We start from the raw sequence: 22,917 nt of genomic DNA, 5'->3' as shown, positions 1-22,917 counted from the left end.
ACTCCACACAGTTTTCCTCTCTGCTTGTGGACAGACAACCAAGAGAGACTGGCTTGCCAATTAAAGAACTGTGCATCATGGATTTTTCCTTCTTATTGCTAATAAGTGCTCTTGTGTTCATACTGGAACAAGGTAAACCTCTCTCATTTTCCTTATGTTTATATTCTTAAGTCTTGCTTTTAAGATGAAAATTTCAATTGTTCATCTAGTTTACTCAAGATTATGTTCATACGTGTCATTTTAAGATTCAGTCTGCTATGTTTCTTTTTCTACTTTGAATGCATTTTAGTCTATAAGTGCTGCATACCCGGTACCGGGTCTGTGTCATCATTTATTTTCACATTCTTTAAATTTTAAAGGTCCATACTGGCCCAAATACCCTCATAAGTGGTTCAATTCTCTCATCAGTTGGAACACAATAATTTATAGATTATGATATAGAGAAATTTGTCTTTTTTCCTATGATTACTGACAAATGAAGGAACCAACAAAATTATTATTACAGCAACCTAGACCACACAGAAGAACCTAAAAGGTACACTTTCAAAATGTTCAAACCTCTTTTTTAGAGAGGTTGAATATAACACAGACAACATATACAATTATTTTAATCACTTTCACACAGTGTTTTATGAAAATTCAAAGGGTTTTCTTTAAAACGATACCAACCCTTTGCATTTACATCTCTGCATGTGGATTTTGGACGCTTTTGAATTTGGGTCGGCAAAATCCAGGCGGAAAGCCCAAAATAGCACTTGACTTTAAGAGGTTAAAATGTTTATGTATTTAAAATGTTTAGTTGATGTCTTGTAATTGGAAGAATTTAAGTGAATAGTTCACCCAAATGTAAAAATTCTATCATCGTTTACTCATCCTCCACTTGTTTCAGTTTGCTTTTCATTCTTTTGTTAAACACCAAAGAAGATATTTAGAAGAATATTGAAATCTGTAAACACTAACTTCCATAGTATTTGTTTCTCCTAATTTTTAGATCCATTTCCTCTATATTGGAACTAACTTTACTAACTACCACTACCCACATAGTCTGGCTTCCAGAGAAGGGCCAATCATGGACCATATCTGGGCCCTGTCTCAGCCAAGTTAATAACCCATAACTGAGCCTGAACTGGGCCAGATAGGTTGGTGTGTCATGACTGCAATGTAATTAATAAACCCATTAATCATTGTGCTTTAGGCGTGCTTTGGGCATGCTTTTTCCTCAAAGTGACCTGATTGATGGAATTTTTTTCTTTATATGAAAATAAAAATATGTGTTTTAAATGTGGGTCAAGACAGGCCAAGCTTATGTGGCCCACATAGTTATTAACATCTGGGCCAAGTATTGTGTGCCGCCTTAAAGAAGGTGCCACCTCGGCCAAACCAGAGCCATGTTTGGCCCACATGCTTTATGCTAATGTCGGATGAATGTCAATTGTGCCAGATTTATGCCAAATCTGGGCCAAAATTCTTTGGGTACAGTACTACTACTGAACTACTAAAACAAATTGCTGTCAGATGTGTTAAATTGGCATTTCACCCCAAAAAAGCCTTACTTTTTATCCTCTGTACCTCACAGCAAGGAGGTCACTGGTTTGAGTCCTAGCTGTGTCAGTTGGTGTTTCTGTGTTGAGTTTGCATGTTCTCTCTATATTCTTGTAGGTTTCCTCAAGGTGCTCCGGTTTCCCCCACAGTCCAAAGACATGCGCTCTGGGTGAATTGATTAAACTAAATTGGCTGTAGTGTATGTGTTTGAATGAGAGTGTATGGGTGTTTCCCAGTTAAAGGTTGCAGCTGGAAGGACATCCGCTGTGTAAAACATATGCTGTAAGTCGTTGGTTCATTCCACTGTGGCGAACCCTGATGAATAAATCGACTAAGCTGAAGGTAAATGAATGAAATTGGCCCTCTTTTAAGTTTAATAGAGGAATAATCTTCTTTTTTGTGGGAAAATATCTGTTTCAGTTTATATTTGATAATATTATAATCAGCTGTGTAGATTTGAAATGTTGTTTGAGCAAGTTACAATATGGAGTTAGTTGAATTAGGGTTCAATTTGGCGTAAAATGCAGCTTAATCCATCTGGTTTGAGCATGTAAAGGGGTAAACTCCCCATGTGTAGGCCATCTTCTATGGACCACAGAACATATAACTTCCCTCACACTGGAGCAAAAGTTGCCTCTAAATGGTCTGGGTGGAGGAAACGAGGCTTTTGCCCTATGGGTATAGGCTTATTTAATAGTGTGTTGAGTTCACAGCCAGTGCAAGTTTTCTCTGCAAACATTCATTTAAGCAGTGATACATTCGAAATTTAGATTGTGATCATTTTCTGTTTTAAAAGGGATATTTTCTTCAATCGATTACCATGGTTGCAAGTTGGCTCGGGACTCTTTTCCATAGAGCTTGCTTTTGAGATCTTTCATTTCAGAGTGCAAAAGTCTTGGGTTTTAGGCTAGGAATAATATACTTTATTGCACAGTTATGTGTTTGCTTGCCAATTTCTACTGTAGTTTCGAGTTTCTATGTCTATATTGTATTGCTACAGTAACACCAAGAGGTGAGATGTTCTGGTTCAACGTTGGTGGTTATGAATTTTTGGTAATCCCTTTACAATTCTATGCTGATCCACCTTGGCAGTCCAATCTCTCTCTTCAGGGCACGGGTCACTAAATTAAATTCTTCTTGGAAAAACAAACTGTGCTAAGGAGCTGTGTTACGGAGCTTGTCTTGAATTTCACATCTAGTCTCGCTCTGGTATGGAGTTAGAGCAGTCTAGCCTTAAAATATTGCACGGATGAAGAAAACGTTTCCTGATCGTCTTTCTCATGATTTATGATTGGATGGTATAAAGTCAGTTGAATGTGAATGATGTCAGGAATTTTAAGCAGACATTCCAATGGATTTGAAACAAATTCCAAGCTCCAAATCTGAGCCACGCATAATGATTAATTATGCTTACCTGATATATGACAATGAATCCCAGCGCTTTACCCCAACTAAAGCCTTGAGGACAACTGGTTTCCAGCATCTAAACAAAAGTCAGTTCATGTGTTGCGTATTCCATAGTTAGTCCCTCATAGTATTGTGATGGATCACTGCGATCACTCCCAGATCACTTTCCGCCAGCTTGGGCATTCGGTTTCATCTGTTTCTATAAGGCCCCGGAAGCCTCAGGCCTCACTTGATTGAGCACCTCAGGAGTCATTCTGGTAACTGGGGTCCTTCGGTTAAAACAACTCAATGTATCCTGAACAAAACACCTTTCTGAAGCTAAGCCTTCAAGAGGGCAAGACCTTCATCCGTCTTCATCTCATCTACTTTAAATAACTTTTTTGATACGTAATATGAAGGTAAAATTGTTAAATGCCCTCCCATTAATTGTTTTAAAATATTTTCCAAATAATAATTTACAGAGCTAGGAATTTTTCACAGTATTTTCCTAGAATATTTTTTCTTCTAGTGAAAGTCTTATTTGTTTTATTTTGGCTAGAATGAAAGCAGCTTTTAATAATAAAAAAAAATGGTCCAAATTGTTTGTCCCTTTAAGCAATTAATTTTTTAATTGTCTACAGAATAAACCATCATTATACAATGATTTGCCTAATTGCCATAACTTGCCTAGTTAACCTAGTTGAGCCTTTAAATGTCACTTTAAGTTGAATGTATCTTGAAAAACATCTAGTAAATAATATGTACGTTCATCATGGCAAAAGAAAGTAGAAATTAGTTCAGTTTTTAGAAATGAGTTATTAAAACTATTATGTCTAGAAATGTGTTTAGAAAAAAAAAACTTCTTTCTGTTAAATAAAAATTGGGGGAAAAATATATACAGGGGGCTAATCATTCAGAAGGGCTAGTAATAACTTACTGTCATACATAAGGCCCAATGTCGTATTCATCTAATCTGTATTTGCTGTATAACTAGATTACAAAATTTGGAAATTCTGAATTAATTAATTAAAAGAAGTGTTGTACACCTATTCATATAATGTGGACAGACATCTTTGAAAATTAAAGCACATGAAAATTGATTTCATGAATATTTTGCCATTTTAGGTGAGGATAAACCATAGGCTGTAAAAAATATGGATGTGGTATGTGACGCCACCTATAGGTTTCTGAAGAACCCAAAAGAAGCTATCAGTAGGCGTGGCCAACCATCACCATTTTGTTCACATGTGCTTGGTTGTACACTATTTTTAAAAGAGTAAACACTGTATTGATATACTGTTGTAACACAATGAGCTACTAAGCATTGTTCTTATCACGTCTACAGGAGGAAAACACGAATTACTTTCAAACACTTCAAATATAGTTTTAGTAAATGCTGGGCTATTGATGAAATCCAGGCATAAGACTGTATGACAGTGTTTCAGATGATTATTCTATACAGTAATCGCTGTCAGAGTGCATTACAGCTCTAAAGAACATTATAAATGATGAATGATTTTACATAAAACAAATTTATTTATAGAGATAATGTTTATAATTTCTCTGGGAAATGGAGGCCATGTGAATGGTTTGTGTTTGTGAGCACAATTAAATGCACACATCATGCCATATCATCTGATAATTGTAGGAAATAATTCCAAAAAGCAACTGAATGTGTAAAGCCACATAAAAAAAAAATGTATATGCGTTCATCGGTTAATCAGACGGAATCCACTGAGGTGAAGTGACGTTGACTCAAGTGGCCCTGCCCTTAATGATGCAGACTTATATAAACTCAAATAAAGGAAACAGATAAGTTATAAAAAAAATTCATCCCCTCCCAGTTGTTCTTTGTACCGGGTTTTAAACACCCTTTTTTCTGTTATTTCGGCTATTTTAAAAGTGGGGTCAATAGAAATTTGCTCTATTATGGAGCCTGGACTAGCAGAATTTTAATGAATTGCAATTTCAGTTCCAGAGGTTGCCGCTTGGGAAAAACCATAGACTGTGTAAAATATAAAAACACAGAAATTCTACAATGCTTTAAAATATAAGTTTGGTTTCACTTGAAGAAATTAAGTTGGTAGAAAATATTTACTATTGTCCAGAAGAATTTACTAATAAGTTAGTAGTAGTACACTGTAAAAACTGCTTCATGTTGTCCCAACACGAATTGTGTGGATCCTTGCATTTAAGTTAACTTATTAGTTTTTACAAATTAAAGTGGATTGAACATAAACATCTAATCCAGCAGTACCCAAACTCGGTCGTGGAGGGCCGGTGTTCTGCATATTTTAGTTTCAAGCCCGATTAAACACACCTAAACCAGCTAATCAAGCTCTTTCAAGGTATACTAAAACTTCCAGGCAAGTGTGTTAAAGGAAGTGGGAGCTAAACTTTGCAGGACTCTGGTCCTCCAGGACTGAGTTTGGACACCCCTAATCTAAACTGTACCAAAAAAACTCAAGATTTTTTTTTTGTTTTAGCTCATTTTAAATTATAGTTTGAACAAACGGCAAACATCTTTTTTGAGTGTACTTAAAATAGTAGTAGCAGTAATAATAATAATAATAATAATAATAATAATTTAATTATTAGAAATGAAACATAATCTGAGAAATAATTACATAAATGCTCTTTCATGTTTCAGTTTTAACAAGAATATAATGGAATTTGAAAAAAAAAGTGCAATTGTTTTTTACTTTCATGGATGTGCGTTTTGATAAAAACAAAGTAAATATATAAATGTTTTAACCTCAAATTGAGTCTGTTAAAAACTGAACTGAATATATATATATAACAGTTGAAGTTAGAATTATTAGCGCCCCTGTTTATTTTTTTCCCAATTTCTGTTTAACAGAGGGAAGATCGTTTCAGCACATTTCTAAGCATAATAGTTTTAAAAACGTATTCTAATAACTGATTTATTTTCTCTTTGTCATGATGACAGTAAATAATATTTTACTTGATATTTTTCAAGACACTTCTATACAGATTAAAGTGACATTTAAAGGCTTCACTAGGTTAATAAGGTGAACAAGGCAGGTTAGGATAAGGCAAGTTATTGTATAACAATGGTTTGTTCTGAAGATTATCGAAAAAAAAATTAGCTTAAAGGGGCTAATAATTTTGTCCAAAAAATGGGTTTTAAAAAATTAAAAGCTGCTTTCTTTCTAGCCGAAATAAAACAAATAAGACTTTCTCCAAAAGAAAAAATATTATCACACATACTGTGAAAATTTCCTTGCTTAAAATAAATATATATAAAATAAATAAAAACTGATTTCATAGGTCCCTGCTTGTTGTTTTGTCATCTCCTCTGAGATTTATTTGTCTGTTGAAGATTAACCATGCTACCAATGAGTAAGTGATCTGTTTTTGATTCAGCTTTTAAACCCCCAGCCATCGGAAGCTGTAGTGGTGGTTTGCTTTGTAGCATCTACATGCGCTGCTGGAATCCTACAGGCATAAAATGTGGTTGGCCACAGATTCGTATTTGCTGTCTTCTTTAAACATGCTCCACATGGCTTTTCATTCACCACAACCTTAACGAAGCCCAACCAGAAATATTATGTTTTTTAGATTGGCTTTCAAACTACTGTATATTGAATTACATGAAATCTTGGCCTGTATTAGAAAATGTTTCTGAAATGCAAGTGAAGATGTCAAGCTGACAAATATTTTGACAAGTTTTGTATCAATTTAGACCTGGTCTGATGAAAAAATAGTGTTTGTGAATGTGTGAACTAGATTTCATTCTGTATTATGAGTAATGTGTATTGATACTAATTGCTATTGAAAAGGTCTCTGGTTCGAGTCCCAGCTGGGCCAGTTGGCATTTCTGTGTGGAGTTTACAAGTTCTCTCCATATTTGTGTGGGTTTCCTCAAGGTGCTCCGGTTTCCCCCACAGTTCAAAGACATGTGCTATAAGTGAATTAGATTAACTTAATTAGCTGTAGTGTATTAGTGCGTGTGCAAATGTGAAAGTGTATGGGTGTTTCCCAGTACTGGGCTGCAGCTGGAAGAGCATCTGCTGTGTAAAACATATGCCGGAATAGTTGGCAGTTCATTCCATTGTGGTGACCCCTGATAAATCAAGGACAAAGCTAAAGGTAAATGAAAGAATGAATAGTGGTTGTCTGCATTTTACTGGCATTTTCAATCCTCGTTTCACAGCACAATAAAGACAGTAATACTTCTAAATATAATCTCATGTATTCATTTAGCAGATCAGTACAAGTGATGGTAAAAGAATCATTTCAAATCCCTAAAGAGCAGCACTATATTCAGTAAATGCTACAATAAATGCAAGTTTAAAAAAGACCAAACATTTTATTTACGATAATTTCTCTCTAAGGATTTTAGAGTGTTCTACAGGGGGTTTGTCAACCCCGCTGACACTCAGCACACTCAGAATTGCACAATGTAGTCTAAGAAGTATACAGAGAGCGTTTAAGAAAGTGTCTGGTGCATATGGAGATAAATAGAGTGTCTGATACAGGTGGTTTGTCAAGCCCACTCACCTGCATGAAGTACACTATGAATTGCATGATGCTGTATATGGAAAAATGTGTCTGGCGCATAAACTGAAAAAAAGATGTCTGCAAAACTGTTGTAAACAATTAATATGGGTTGAATTTAAACAAATTAAATTTAGTGATGTTCAACTTGATTTGTTTCTTCAAATTTAGCCCAAATAAACGGTTTACAACAGGGGTGTCCAAACTCAGGCCTGGAGCACCAGTGTCCTGCAGATTTTAGCACCAGCTTGCTTCAACACACCTGCAAAGATGTTTCTAGAAAGCCTAGTAAGAGCTTGATTAGCTAGCACTTGTGTGTCTGATTGGGGTTAAAACTAAACTTTGCAAGACACCGCCCCCTATAGGAAGGAGTTTGGACATGCCTGGTTTACAACCACTTAACCTAAAATATTTTAGTAAATCCAAAGAATCATCTTTGAATATTTTTTCAGTGTGCACTGTAAAAGTGATTTAAGCCCATTGCCTTAGAAATGACAAGTTGATTTTACTTTAAAATTAAGTATTTCTGTTGTAATTTATAACTGTTAGGTTAATTTAACTTAATTTTTATAATTATGCACTTAGTTCATTTACTTATTAATAGTAATAATTTGAAGGAGTTTACTCAATTTTCCATTCATCTTTTCTTCAGCTTAGTCTCTAATTTATCAGAGTTTTCATAGCAGAATGAATATTTTACACAGCGGATGCTCTTCCAGCCGTAACCTAGTACTTGTTTACCTATAGCGCATGTCTTTGGACTGTGGGGGAAACCAGAGCACCTGGAGAAAACCCACGACAACATGGGGAGAACATGCAAACTTCACACAGAAATCCCAACTGACCCAGCAGGGTCTCAAACCAGCGACCTTCTTGCTGTGAGAAAGCCTTAAAATGTAAACAACTTATGAAAAAACATTCCATAATGTAAATAAGTTGTCATTTAATAAGAATATGTCAATAACTCAATTTTGACAAAAATGTCAAATAGAACCTTAAAATTCTAAGGTGACAATATTCTAATAAAAAAATGTAGTTTGTTTTTAAAATGTGAGGGTATAAGTTCTTTACTGGTATGAATAGTTCCATGAAGAACATTTAGAAACCATAGACAAAAAGATTCCACTTTATAGTGAAATCAAAATGCTTCTTTAGATCTTTAAAATGTCCTTCACACTAAGGAACAAGTGGTTATTTTACAAAATATTCACTAAATGGTCCATTGTAAACCAAAAAGAGCATCTACAGATGCCCAAAGAAGGCACATTATAACCTTTGATTTGGCCCACCATCCCATCTGAGAAGAGAGGGAGAATGATGGAGAGGGTTGGGGAGTATGCCTTTAACAGAGGTCGTCATTTTAATTTGACATAACCCTTTTTGTTTGTTTTATTGCTGAGCTATTAAAAAGCAAACTGAAAATAAATATTGTAAATAAATTGGAGTTTTTAAAATGTAAATACTGTCACTCAATTGATGGAAGACTACGAAGAAGCCATCAGTGAGCAAATCAAGGCATAAACTAGTGTAACTCCATTCTGTTATAAATAGTTTTTACTGTAATAAGTTCATTAAAATATGTAAAAAAAAATATATGCTGCATTAGTTAATATAAAGGAAGGTTTTAGTTATTTTAAAATATTATTAAATAAATTAGAAAATTACTCATTGCAACTATAATTACCTTGGGCCAACTAACCACAATAAAGTTTAGTTTTTAGCCCTTCATAAAAAAGTTTGGGCACCTCTGATCTTTGGCATCACTGTGAAAAACTACATTGTGGAAGCTCCAGTCTTCAAATCATTTCAATATTGTGTTGTTAATATTATAGTAAATGTCTACTGGTTTTGCAAGCATCCTTGGTTACCTGTTTCTCAAACTTCTTTTGTTTGTCAGTCTCAGGGTCCCATGTAAACAGAAGTCCATCTGCGAGTGCTGCTTCACAAACTCACCGGCGTGAAAGGCGCTGCTCCTGTGAAAACCTGAAGGACAAGGAATGCGTGTACTTTTGCCACATAGGAATTGTGTGGGTCGATACACCCAGGTACATCAGTCAAGCATTGATTTATCTGCGTTTCTACATGGATCTCTCTTGAGCAACACATTGAGTGAAGAGAGAGAAGTTGTGTGGGGGGACTGAAGTCGGTAACCTGTACACACTGTAAGCACGTGTCTGGTTGTGTTTAAGTGTGTGGTCTCATTAATGTGGCCCACGCATGGAGACCTGAGGACAGGCAGACTGCCTTTGGTGAAAAACAACCCAGAAACCCAAGATTGAGGGTCTGGCTCTTGGGAAGTGAATTGAGTGTGAAGGCTTTTTTTTGTCTGAAACAAACATTCACTGTACATTCAGAGGCACAAAACCTTCGAATCAGAATCGGCAAAAAAATAAAAGGTCATATTTTCAATGCCATAACACTTGACGCATTTAATAAAATTGACTTTATTGTGGGAAAACCCTGTATGTTATTTGCTTTAAAACAATATTATAACAATAATCAGTGTAAAAGGGATAGTTCACCCAAAAAATACTCACTCTTGACTTGCTCCAAACCAGTTTGAGTTACAAAAAAAGAAGATATTTTCATGAATGTTGGAAACCTGTAATCACTGACTTCCAAAGGAAAAACAAATATTGTGGAGTTCAATGAATACAGGTTTCAACATCCTTCAAAATGCCCTCTTTTGTGTCAACAGAAAAAACAAAACAAAACAAAAAAAAAACTCAAATTGGTTTGCAACAAGTTGATGCTATTTTTGTGGGGTGAACTTTCCCTTTAACAATTATTATTGTTATAACATTGTTATAACACAAATAACATGCCATCTATCTTTAAGTGAAGGGTGTTCTCACAATTAAGTCAATTTTATTAAATGTGTCAAGTGTTATGGTATTGAAAATCAGACCTATTTGTAGCCAAAAAGATTAGAAGTTTCCAGGTCAAAAAGACTTTCTGATTCGAAGGTCATGTGCCTTTGAATGTGCAGTGAATGTTTGTTTCAGATAAAAAATAAATAAATTAATTAATTAATAAATAAACTTCAAACTCAATTCACTCACCAGTGACCCTCAATCCTGGGTTTCTGGGTTATTTCACAATCACATTTGGGTGAACTATTCCTTTAAAGAGCACAAAAATAGCAGTAGTGATAGATGCAGAGAGCCTAGTGATGCTAACGCAGTGGTTCTCAATTCCAATTCAAATCAGCTTAACTGAGCTCCAAACACAAACCACACATCAGCAACAACAGGAAATTGTGTCAATTAACCTTATCATTGATTTATAGATTTTTAAAATATATTTAGCAGAGTAACAACTATTAGAAAATCTGAAATCTGAGGATTGAAAAAGAAAAATACCTTTAAAGTTGTCCAAATTAGGTTTTTAGCAATGTTTATTACTAGAAAAAAAAAAAAAAAACTGGAGGAAATTTACAAAATATCTCAATAGAATGCAGTCTTACAGTTTTTCTCAGTCGCTTTGGTGCATTTCTCACAACACTATTTACATTTGCACAACAGGTAATGCATTTCTCAAAACAATTAGTCATTTGTGCACATCCTAGAAGCAGTTTCTCATTCTTGCCAACAAATTGCAAATGCTTTTGGACATGCATCAAATGCTTTCATACAACTCTCTGCTGTTTATAACATTATCATTTGCTTATGCCATGTCAGTCAAAATTTAACTAAACTGGTGAATGCTGAATAGTCCTTCCATATAAAACTAATAGTCCTCATTTCATTACTTGAGTCATTACATACAAAAATGTTGAACTATGTATGTTCAATGTATGTATGTCCTATGTATGACCTGTGTATGTTGTAGGCTCAGTTCCAATATGTACTGCAATATTGTGTACAGTTATGCACAGCTCTACCTAAAGGGAGTTTATGTTTGTTGTAAATAAGGGTGTGTTTATTCTTTTGCACAATGCTGGGAATAAATTAGAATTGCAAAGAGCATCTGCAGTAAAAATGTGAAACATACATATTCAGTGTGTTGTACTCAGATACCTCACTAAGCAGTGATGTCCAACTTTACTGTAGTTTTCAAATGACTGCAAACAGTATATATACGGTCTTGAGCATTTTCAGGACGTGTCACCAAAATCAGACTTTTTTGCATTGAAAAAAATGTCCAGAGTAAACTGTCATGATGAAAACATGACAAAGCCATTTGACTAACTTGTTCATAAACAATGGTGTCAGGACTTTTCATTTTGATGATACTGTCACTTTCATTGACATCAATACTTGCTTTTGAGGAATGAACTATCCATTTTGAGCATGTGACGCGCTTTTGCAGGTTATTAGCTAGGTTTTGCAGTTTGTACTAATTGTTTTGAGAAATGCATGAACTGTTGTGCAAAAATGCACTGGTGTTGTGAGAAACACACCAAAGCGACTGAAAAAAACTGTAATATTCTAATGATTTTAATGACTCATAAAATGTACTAAATTCTTTTGTCATTGCCATAATGACAGTACATCATATTTTACTAGTTGTCTTATACTAGTTTTCAGCTAAAGTTGCAATAGGCTTTACTAATTAGGTTAAACAGGTTAAGTTAAACAAATTACTGGCAAATTACTGGACAACAGGTTTGTTCAGTGGCCAATCGGGAAAAAAAAAAAAACTTAAGGAGCTAATAATGTTGACCTTTGTATTTTCAAAATTTCTTTTATTTATTTTTTATTTCAGCCAAACAATAAAATATACAATGGTCTGTGGTGTAAAGTAGCTAATTACAAACACTCAAACTACTCAAATTGAGTATTTTTTGCTTATAAATTGTAATTTACTAAGTAGTTTTAAAAATGTGTTCTTTTACTTTCCTTTAAGTACATTTTTAGTGCAGTAGAAGTACTTTAACTCCACTACTTTCCTTCAACCTACAGTTAATTTAAGTTTTTCTTGTGCATGGGGATTGGTAAACGTCCAACCTAAAATCAACCAAATATCAACATCTAATGATGTTACAGTTTGACACTGTGTGGACGTTACCACTTTGACGTCTATCAGATGTTGGATTTTGGTTGCTATACCTGACAAATAAATGTCAGTATTTTGACGTCAATATGACGTTGGTTTCAGATGTTGGCTCGACATTGGATTTTAGTCACTTTCTAACACAACCTAAAATCAACCAAATGTCAACGTCATTAGATGTTATTACTGGACATCAAAACAACATTGCCATTAGATGCTGGCTAGACATTAACTTAAGGAAGGGAAAATCCACTTTGCGCCATGCCGCATGGTCTAAAAGGGTTGAGTTTATTTTCATAATGAGTTATAGGTGTGTTTTGAGAATAAACCAATCAGAGTCTCATCTCCTATTACCTTTAAGAGCCAGCTGCGCCGTGCCATAAGTGCATTGCTATTAACATGACAAAGTAAGTTCACTTTCACTTTTGCTCTCGTGAATAGGGAAACCTTACCGCACAGACATCAATTAGCCTATAAATAATTAATTTTGTTTGTTAAGCGCAAAGATTTGTTTCAAAACTATTTCTAAATTCAGTTCTAATTTCCAGCGACGATTAAATGATTAATAATAACAAAGTGTGGTCAAAACACTGAGTTATTTCCAAATACACCTGCTTTTGTAATATTTTTTATTATGTTTTGTAATATTTTAATCATTTATATTTATATCCTATATATATCCTTATTATATATATATATATATATATATATATATATATATATATATATATATATATATATATATATATATATATATATATATTTAATATATTATATCTTTTTCATATGTAAAGATATTTGCGTATTGCATCTTGTGTGTAGTGTGTACGCCAGGTGCACTTTGCGCCAGACAATAGACCGACTTTGTTCTGGTCTAAAGATCAGACTATTAACAGTTTCTCAAAATAGCAATGCGCCAAAACACGCCTGCTTTTTTAGACCAGAACGCCTATGGGCGCACATTTGAGCGCAAATGCATTTGCTATTTAAACAGTGTGGCGCAACACCTCAAAATGACCCTTGCGCCAAGATTAAAGTAGCAAAGGACTATTGCGCTGCGCCTTGCTCCACATTGCGCCAGGTGTATGATAGGGCCCTAAATTTCAGTCACCAGACGTCACAACCTAAATCTAACCTAATATTAACGTCTTAGGAAGTTGTGTGCCTGTTGAGCAATAACTAAATGTACTATAGAATGTTAAGGCTGCACACACATTCACAAATTACATGCAAATGCATCAGCTTTTTACAGCGTAATACTCACAACACTTGAGTACTTTTGAAAGGTTTACTTTTTACTCATACTTTAAGTAATATTTACAACAGATACTTTTACTGTACTTGCACTACAGTTTTAGGCAAGTAGTGGTACTTAAGTATGATTTTTCAGTACTTTTTCCACCACTGATAATGGTAGATAAAAAAAGCATTGCTCTGTCAAAGAGCTTGGGAAATATATATATATATATATATATATATATATATATATATATATATATATATATATATATATATATATATATATAAAGAATAAAAAAGCAGTAATAGGGTGCTAATAACATTGTCTTCATCTGTTTTATAAAATAATATATTTATAACATTTGATCATTAAATGAAATCAAACGCACTTTAAAATATGAGCTGTTCTCTTTCAGTCAGGTCATTCCCTATGGCATGGGCTCACGCCTGAGACGGGATGTTGAACGATGTCGTTGCGTCGACGGGAAAGATTCAAAGTGTTTGCGGTTTTGCTTCAACTCGACTCTTCAGAAAAAGTGAGTGTTCTTTTTAAACTCACTCTATTTGAAACACAACATGTCAGTTCATTACATTCTAATGATGCTCTACTTTGTGACTTTTGCAGAGATGAAAACGACACATTCAGACAGTACCAGCCAAGAAACTACAAAGAGCGATTCAAGTCTAGCTTCCTCCAGATGTTGAGGAGACGCAATCCAACACAAACAACCTGAGAGGGATAAAAAAAAAAAGCTACATAGTAACTTACTGTACATTATACTATTCGGGCGGCAAGCCTGGCCATATGTCTGAATATGAGTGCTGTGAATGGATTACAAAGTGCACAAATCATTTCCATGTCATGAAAAGCTAGCAGCTTGATAGTGACAGTAGATGAAACAAATAGGAGTGATCTGACAGAATATCTATAAAATCATAGTGCTTCTAATTGACGTATAATATTCTTGGTAGAAATACTTCAATATTATTATTGGGTATCTGCATTTGCTATAAACTGGAATTCCTCAACCATTCAAAATTTTGAGCAAAAAAGTATATTTACAAACCTTATGCAAATCCAGTGCGTTCTTTTTTCTCAAAATTAAAAGGTGCCATAGAGTGCATTGATTCAATATGTACTATTATCCTGTGATATCTAAACAGATGGTAAGTGGCTTAGGTAAGTTTAAAAATTCTCCAGAAGTGGTTTTATATGCTCAATTATAACCACAGGAAGTTCCCCTAGAACGAAAAGCTTGATTTCGACCAAATTTGGAAATATGAATATTAATAAGCTCTGCAGCACTTGTACTTGAAGTGCATGCTCTTTCACTCATGCACACACAATCTCACACTGTAAAAAAAAGTCTGTCAATTAACAGCTTCTGGATTTTGTCATTTTTTGTTTATTTACAGTAGTGAATTACATTACGGGATCTAGATTTCTGCTCTGTTGACTTTTGGTGATGAAAATTCTACACTACATCTTAACAAAGTGACTTTTATTGACATTGACAAAGCGTAAATAAACACAAAATGCAAAAAAAGAAAAAAAAATACAAATAAATAACTACATGCAATGAGTAATACGACATGAAGCAAAAACGTGCATCAAACACTTACAGTCAAAGTCAGAATTATTAGCCCTTCAGAATGTTTGGCCCCTTGTTTATTTCTTTCCCTAATTTCTGTTTAACGAAGAGATTTTTTTCAACACATTTCTAAACATAATAGTTTTAATAACTCATTACTAATAACTGATTTAGTTTATCTTTGTCACGATGACAGTAAATAATATTTGACTAGTTATTTTTCAAGACCCTTCTATACCGTTTAAAGTGATATTTAAAGGCTTAACTAGGTTAATTAGGTGAACTAGGCAGGTTAGGGTAATTAGGCAAGGTATTGTATAACGATGGTTTGCTCTGTAGACTATCGAAAAAAGAAATAGCTTAAAGGGTCTGATAATTTTGACCCTAAAATTATTTAAAAAAAAATTTAAAACTGCTTTTATTCTAGCCAAAATAAGACTTTCTCCACAAGAAAAAAACATTATCAGACATACTGTAAAAATTTCCTTGCTCTGTTGAACTTAATTAGGGAAATATTAAAAATAAATAAATAATAAATATTACAGACATGTGCAGCAAATTTCATAATATACATGTTAAAATAACAAAAGATAAGGACCAATTGACATTGAGCCTCTTCAGAGTCTGCTAAATATATTTCTAATCCATTCTTCGTTTTGCATGCAAGCTATGAGATGAGCATTAAAACTCTATAATGCTGGTCTCATTTTCAAAATAAGAGTCCTGCATACATATGTATAATTCAAGTTAATATAAAAATACAAATTGGGGGTAAAAATGATAATTGTTGTAATCTTATTAGAAAAAAAATTATCAAATGCAGCCTTGGACATGCATACTAATGATCCTGTGTGATTGTCAGAGTCCAGGGATTTAAATGAAAATGAGAAAACAATGATGTCACAGTACAGTATGTCATTCCATTCAATATTTACTATTCAGCTCTGCCTAGGTATATCTATATTCATTCTATGGCACCTTTAAGGTCTGAAAAGGTGGAATATTATATATTCGCTTTCAAATGATAATATTCTAACCTGAAATTCTGGACACATCATCAGCAGTTTTAAACAAACATTTGACTTAAAACGTATATTACTGGCAAATCCAGAGAACCAATCATGTTTTTTAAAGTGGTCTCTTAATTTTATTTTCTTTCCAAAGCTGCACATATACTTTGTTGTTTTCTGTTTTGTTTCTTTATAATGACTGTGTTTAACTATTTATTGAGGACAATAGTGACTTATTGGCGTTTTATGTTTGACATTAAACATGTTAGTTGCCTTTTGATTCTTGAATCTAGTTTGTTCTTAGTGTCACAATAAGATTTAGGTTTCCGAGTTTTACTGAATTTCTGTAAATGAAATTGCAATTTTTGTTATTTTTAATTCAAGAGTATTACAATGGCAACACAGTGGCTCAGTGGTAAGCACTGTCCCCTCACAGCAAGAAGGTCGCTGGTTCGGCCTCGGCTGTGTCAGTTGGCATTTCTGTGGGGAGTTTGCATGTTTTCCCCATGATTCACATGGATTTCCTCCAGGTACTCCGGTTTCAAAGTCCAAAGACATGCAGTACAGGTGAATTGGGTAAGCTAAAATTGTCCGTAGTGTATGTGCATGGATGTTTTGCAGTACTGGATTACAGCTGGAAGGGCATTCGCTGTGTAAAACGTATGCTGGAGAAGTTGTTGGTTCATTCCGCTGTGGTGACCCCCGATGAATAAAGGGACTAAGCTGAAGGAAAATGAAATGATGATAATAATAATAATAATAATAATAATAATAAACCATGTCAATGATGGAAATTGTTTAGTCTTTCTCAAAATATGGCTGCAGTACACAATTTTTGGTGATTATTTTTATGATTTTATACTGTGATTCAGACTTTCAACAAGACAAAAACACTTTCAACTTTACTGTACTTGCCATTTTCAGTGAGGTTAAATATATAGAGCAAGAGTGGCAGACATACACTTACAAGTTAAGCAGAAAATAACATCAGAGCAGTATAGTGTGAGAGAAACCGATAAAACTGTCATCGAGCCTGGAGATCAAACAGGAGTCTCATCATGGGAGAATCTAATGGCAAAGCTAAATGTTTCCACTGTGCTAGGGGCTAGCAATTTTCTGAATAGCTGCACTCGCTCTTTCTTTTGCTGTTGTTGTTTTCCATGATGTGATGTGTAAAACCTTTCTGGCAAAAATAAACAAAACAATATTGTTGGTTGGTCTGCCCTCTGAGCGATCACATATTGAAGGATCGACCATATAGTTAAGGTGAATAGTAGTGGAAGTCTGAATCTTTATACGAGGCCAGCTATTTATCTCCATTCATTTTTGGCATCATCAGGAATGCTGGTTTACCTCACAGGAAGGCTTTCACAAGAAACTTCTGGAAGGAATTTGTGGCGCTCTCATTTACTACTGGGACAAAGGAACAAACACTCTCTATTCCTGTCGCCCCTGTTACAGTCAGACGCACAGAGGCAGCCACTGACCGCATTGTTAGGTTCTGGGAAACACCCCGACAAAACCCAACAAATGGTTAAAAGTGAGCTAAAAATGGATCATTAAGATTTTCCAGGTATGGTGGCATCACATACACTGAAAAACAGTGATTTATATATTATGATTTATTATAAACTATTTAAATGGGCTAAATTTAAACACAAATATAATTTAGCAACGTTCAACTTAATTTGTTTGTTTAAATTCAGCCCATATACACTGCAATAATTCACCATAAAATGTAGTAAAATCCAATGAACCCTGGTTTTTTATAGTATAATCCTATTTTATCATGATGGCTAATTACGCAACATTGTACATTTCTTTTTTAGCTGTATAGTAAGTTAAAGAACAGCCAGTTGTTTGAAATTTTCTTAATAAAACTCACTCGCTGCATGCTTAGTAATTCATTCATTTTCTTTTTGGCTTAATCCCTTTAATAATCAAGGGTTACCACAGCGTAATGAACCACTAACTTTTCCAGCATATGTTTTCACATTGAATGCCCTTCCAGCCACAACTCAGCACTGGGAAACATCTATACACACACTTGCACTACGACCATGTCTCTGGACTGTGAGGGAAACCGGAGCACCTGGAGAAAACCCACATGAACATGGGGAGAACATGCAAACTCTATGCCAACTGACCCAGCTGAGACCTGAAACAGTGACTTTCTTGCTGTGACGTGACAGTGCTACCCACTGCGTCACCGTGCCACACGCTTATTAATTAATAGACTAAATATAATAGTAATCCTAAAACAAACAAAATGCAATGGCATAACAATCTTGACCAAATTCACTCTTTTTGTGCATGGAACTTTTCATTATTTAAATGAAATAATATTGGCTAAATTATTTCACATATAGGTTATATAGTTCATTTAAAGGGCCATAAACCCCCCCATGCTTCAGCGGGGTGTTTTCACACCTTTAGTTTGTAAAAAAAAAATAAAGTCAGAAACGTGAGTTAGGCTTTGCTTAGGTGGGAGAGTGTTGAGTGGCGAAAGAGGGAAGGGTTTGCATAAAAAGTGGAGTTTCAATTCGAGCATGTGCTGCTTTTCACAGAGGCAAAACAAACACAGACGCAGAGGAGAAATACAGTGACTACATTTACATGGACATCAGTGATCAAATGATTTGCCATATTATTATTTTGTCAACTTTAACTGCAGTTTGGCACTTTCACTCTCATACAGGAACATTTCTGAATTTCATTCATGCATGCCCCCCCACCCGTGACAAACAAGATATTGAAAGCAAGGAACTGCTGGAGGTGTAGTTTTAATTAAATGTTAGGTACCGCACGGTGAACGGAAGAAAAAAAAACTCAGCATTTCTCTGTAACTTAGCAATTACAGCGGATCTTTCAGCCCATAATATTGTAGTGATATTAACGCACTGTAAACTTATTAACTAATTCATTTTGACTCAGATGTGTGTAAGAGTACTGCTAATAATACTAATAATAGAAGACCCCTGTAATCCATTGTGAGTCCAGCTGCGTTCTCATAGCAGAGAAATGAAAACTAAACCGTTGTTGAAGCACATTTATAAACGCAACACTGATGTCCCATGTCTCCAAACATTTCTTCTTCTTCCACTTGTTTTAATTACGGTTGGCAACACAACGTGCATGGCATCTCTTTGCTGTCTGAACACTGTAACAGGTAAAAACAGGTCTTCGAAGCTATATCATGCATAATAATGAAGTTACGCCGCATTCACAATAGAGCATGCTTTTTGGTTTGAACCAAGTCTTTTTCATGAATTAATGTTGAAAACTCAAAGACATCACATTTTACCCGCCGGTACAGTCAGCCAGTCTTCACGCTGAAGTTTACACAAGGATCTCATGGTCATGACGTAGCTTCAAAATTCCTTTTCAAACCAGAAAAAATGAATTTACTCGAAATAATGCAAAAACAACCAATTTTCACTTTTTTGTGAAATATATGTGTCCTGATAGTGTTTATAGCAACGGGGGACATATATATGACTGTAAACATCTCAAAAATGTCGTAGGGTTTCATGACCCTTTAAATATGTGTTTGAACAACAAACTGTGCTAATTGGGGGTTTATTAATAGACTGTTAAAAAAGAGAAATACAATAACAATGTGTCTCTATTTCTTCCATGTAAATAAGAAGACAAAATGTCCCAATTAGGGTCACTGATGATGACCAGGAGTGTTGCCAACTATTTTAAAAGAAAAAGTGCTAAACTCTGCCCCGAAAAGTTAAAGGAAATTAATTAATTTGAAAAAATGAAACGAATGAATTTATCCTGGGTTTGCACCAGCAGACATTTTAAAGACCATGGACCAAAAATATGTATATTTTACTTTGAAACAGAACATATACAGTATGCTTATACAAATGCTGATTGTTTTAGCAACAAATAACATCAATTGGGAGTTGATTCACAGACTCTGTCACCTACACTCTCAGAAATAAAGGTACGCAAGCTGTCACTGGGGTGCTACCTTTTCGAAAGATGCAAATTTGTACCTAAAAGGATCATTTTCATAAGTGTTCCTCTTAAATTTTTATGTACTACTATATACTTTTGAGGTACCAGTATAGACCATTCAAGTACAAATGTATACCTTTTGAAAAGGTACCACCCCAGTGACAGCTCACATACCTTTATTTCAGAGAGTGAACAGTACATCCTGGATGGTTTGTATTTTTGAGTGATAAAATATCTTTAATTCTTGGCCATAATCTACTTTTCCAAGTCTTTTGCTCTGACCTACCTACAGACGTTACAGCCATAATAGCAGACTGCTCTGAATGTCCAGACGCAATACAGACACTTCATTAGGAAACTATCTTACTGTTTAAAAAATAAGAAAGACACCATCTGTTTTAAGTGCATTTAATATGCAGGATGTCACATTTTCATCAAGCATTCATCCACGCTACACAACGATGATCTACACTGATAACCAGAGCAACACAAAACAACCCTTGGTGAGCATAGAAATCTCTTAAAAGCGTTTAAAATAAATACCAAGTCAGAACAACATCTTTAATCTACAGCAATACGAAGGTCTGAATGTGTTAGATTTGGTGTATAGCTGTTGCTTTCCGTTTCATTTTGCCTTCTTGTAAAGCAAATCTGTTGAACTGAACAATGCTCACACTGTAAAAAAACTGTAAAGTTAATCAGTAGTAGATCATGTAAAGTCTAAAATAGAGAGAATTTAAATAATTACAAAATAAAAGTATTAAAGTTTGACTAATTTACAACGTACTGCTTAAGGTGAGGAAAGCTAAACCAAGGCAAAATTCACAAGCAGGAAAAATGCAAGCTCCCAACCATTCTTGTTCTTTGAGCCCCCAACAGAGGAACTAACTAGTATTTCTCGTTCGCTAGTGAGTCTTTGGTTGTAAAATGGTCCCATTTCTGTTTTTTACTTTCAGTTTTTTACCACCGCAGCAACAATTTAGGCATTTATTTATATACAAAAGTCTCAAAAAACAATGTGCAAAAAAGAGAAATTATGCAAAACAGAAATTAGAAAAAGCACAAATAGTAAAATATATTATGAATATTTACAGATCACATAGTCAGTATAAGCTGAAAATCACAGTTTGTAAAATCATCTTTCATAGCTTGCCCTCTCTATGCATTTATTTACTCCAGTCAGGGAAGGTGGAAGGGCTTGGAGGGTTAAAACTCAATATAATATCCATCCCGGCCTTCTCGCTTTAGAATTTAGTGCTGTTACTAAAGCTGTCTGACATGATAATGTTCTTGTAGAAGTTGTCCGAGCGCACGGAGCAATAGCCCTTTACCTTGTCCAGGACCTGGTGCACAGGAAGAATGGAGGAGGAAGGCTCTCCGTCAGAAGGGCTGCATTTGGGACTGCTCTGATTGGAGGAACTTTTACCTGCAAATATGTCACAATGCTTGAGTGAGGGACTAAATATGATACATAAAATTGAGTGTTGATGCCAAAGTATCCGTATAAGATAAATACAAATGAAATGATTTTCAAAAATGTTTGCTGTCTCAATAGAAAAAACACTGGAGTTTACAATTTATTAAACTTATAGTCACACACATACATAAAAAAGGGTGAGTCGTTATTTGTCCATGCCATTCTGTTGGTTTCCCATGCCTTTTTGCAGTTTTTAGGCAAAACATTCCAATACACATGCACCTTCAGTCACCTTCTATAAGAGTATGCATTCATCTGAACAAGTTAAAGAGATCAGTTCACCCCAAAATATAAATCTGGTGTTAATTTACCCATCCTCCCGCCATCCAAGACAAGATTTTTAGCTTTACACAGTCTCTCAAAGAGACTTGTATGTTACAAATTACCAAGGGTCAGAGTTTTCAATAAAGTTATTTTAATGTTCAACTGATTAATAAATACCTCCTAAATCTTGAATGGCGTAAAGGTAAAATAACAGCAAAACTTTTCTATTTTTGGTCAACAATCACTACAAGATCAAACATTATTAGTTCTTGCAAAAGCTCAAATGTCCCAGAAGACACACAGGAATAAACCTCATTGGTTCTCACTCATCAAGCAAGCATGCTTGAGCTTTTGTGACCAAGTATTAATGCAGGGTTTCTGCAGGTTTCTTCAAATCCAATATGAGACTTTTAGGACACTTTTAAGACTATTATGAATGAAAATTTAGACTTATACAGAGCTAAATACTTTTCACAAGTTTTGAGATGGATTATACAGTTAAAGTCAGAATTATTATCCGCCACCCCCCCCCCCCCCGAATTATTAGCGCCCTGTTTATCCCCCTCCCCCCCACCCCATTTCTGTTTAACAGAGAAAATATTTTTTTCAGCACATTTCTAAACATGACAGTTTTAATAACTCATTTCTAATAACTGATTTCTTTTATCTTTGCCATGATGACAGTAAATAATATTTGACTAGATATTTTTCAAGACACTTTAATACAGCTCAAAATGACATTTAAATGCTTAACTAGGTTAATTTGGGTAACTAGGCAGGTTAGGGTAATTAGGCAAGTTATTGTATAATGACGGTTTGTTCTGTAGACTATCGAGAAAAAAAAATGCTTAAAGGGGCTAATGAATTTTGTCCTTAAAATGGTGTTTAAAAAATCATAAACTGCATTTATTCTAGCCGA

At 34.7% G+C, this 22,917-nt stretch overlaps 2 protein-coding genes and 2 long non-coding RNA genes across 50 annotated transcripts in view; 2 read left to right on the top strand and 2 right to left on the bottom strand.

The window, feature by feature from the left end:
* On the top strand, window positions 1-16,570 carry si:ch211-202p1.5. Of its 2 annotated transcripts, XR_015517434.1 has the most exons (5): window positions 1-132; window positions 9,347-9,494; window positions 14,100-14,219; window positions 14,309-15,289; window positions 15,866-16,570. XR_015517434.1 is itself a non-coding variant. In NM_001311214.1 (4 exon segments), coding segments are annotated over 4 exon segments (432 nt in total).
* On the bottom strand, window positions 15,171-19,125 carry LOC147839404 (uncharacterized). Its single transcript, XR_015518863.1, has 2 exons — window positions 18,311-19,125; window positions 15,171-16,919 (listed from the first exon to the last, which is right to left on the bottom strand). It is a non-coding gene; the product is annotated as an uncharacterized LOC147839404 (long non-coding RNA).
* LOC147839403 (uncharacterized) lies at window positions 18,054-21,535 on the top strand. The gene is made up of 2 exons (XR_015518840.1): window positions 18,054-19,022; window positions 19,281-21,535. It is a non-coding gene; the product is annotated as an uncharacterized LOC147839403 (long non-coding RNA).
* Window positions 20,576-22,917, bottom strand: part of adgrg6 (adhesion G protein-coupled receptor G6) — an 87,095-nt gene continuing 84,753 nt past the window's right edge. For 44 of the 46 annotated variants that reach the window (XM_087297320.1, XM_087297312.1, XM_087297314.1 and 41 more), the window contains one exon: window positions 20,650-21,683. Coding sequence is in view for 27 of the 46 variants with exons in the window: in XM_087297312.1 (XP_087153438.1) it covers window positions 21,502-21,683 (182 nt within the window). In the remaining 19 variants the exon portion in view is untranslated. 46 annotated transcript variants of the gene reach the window in all.

This window comes from Danio rerio, chromosome 20 (assembly GCF_052040795.2).
Source record: "Danio rerio strain M-AB ecotype USA chromosome 20, GRCz13ab, whole genome shotgun sequence".
NCBI classification, from domain to species: domain Eukaryota; kingdom Metazoa; phylum Chordata; class Actinopteri; order Cypriniformes; family Danionidae; genus Danio; species Danio rerio.
The sequence above is the reverse complement of the archived record's forward strand: the minus strand, read 5'-3'. Positions and strand labels throughout refer to the sequence as shown.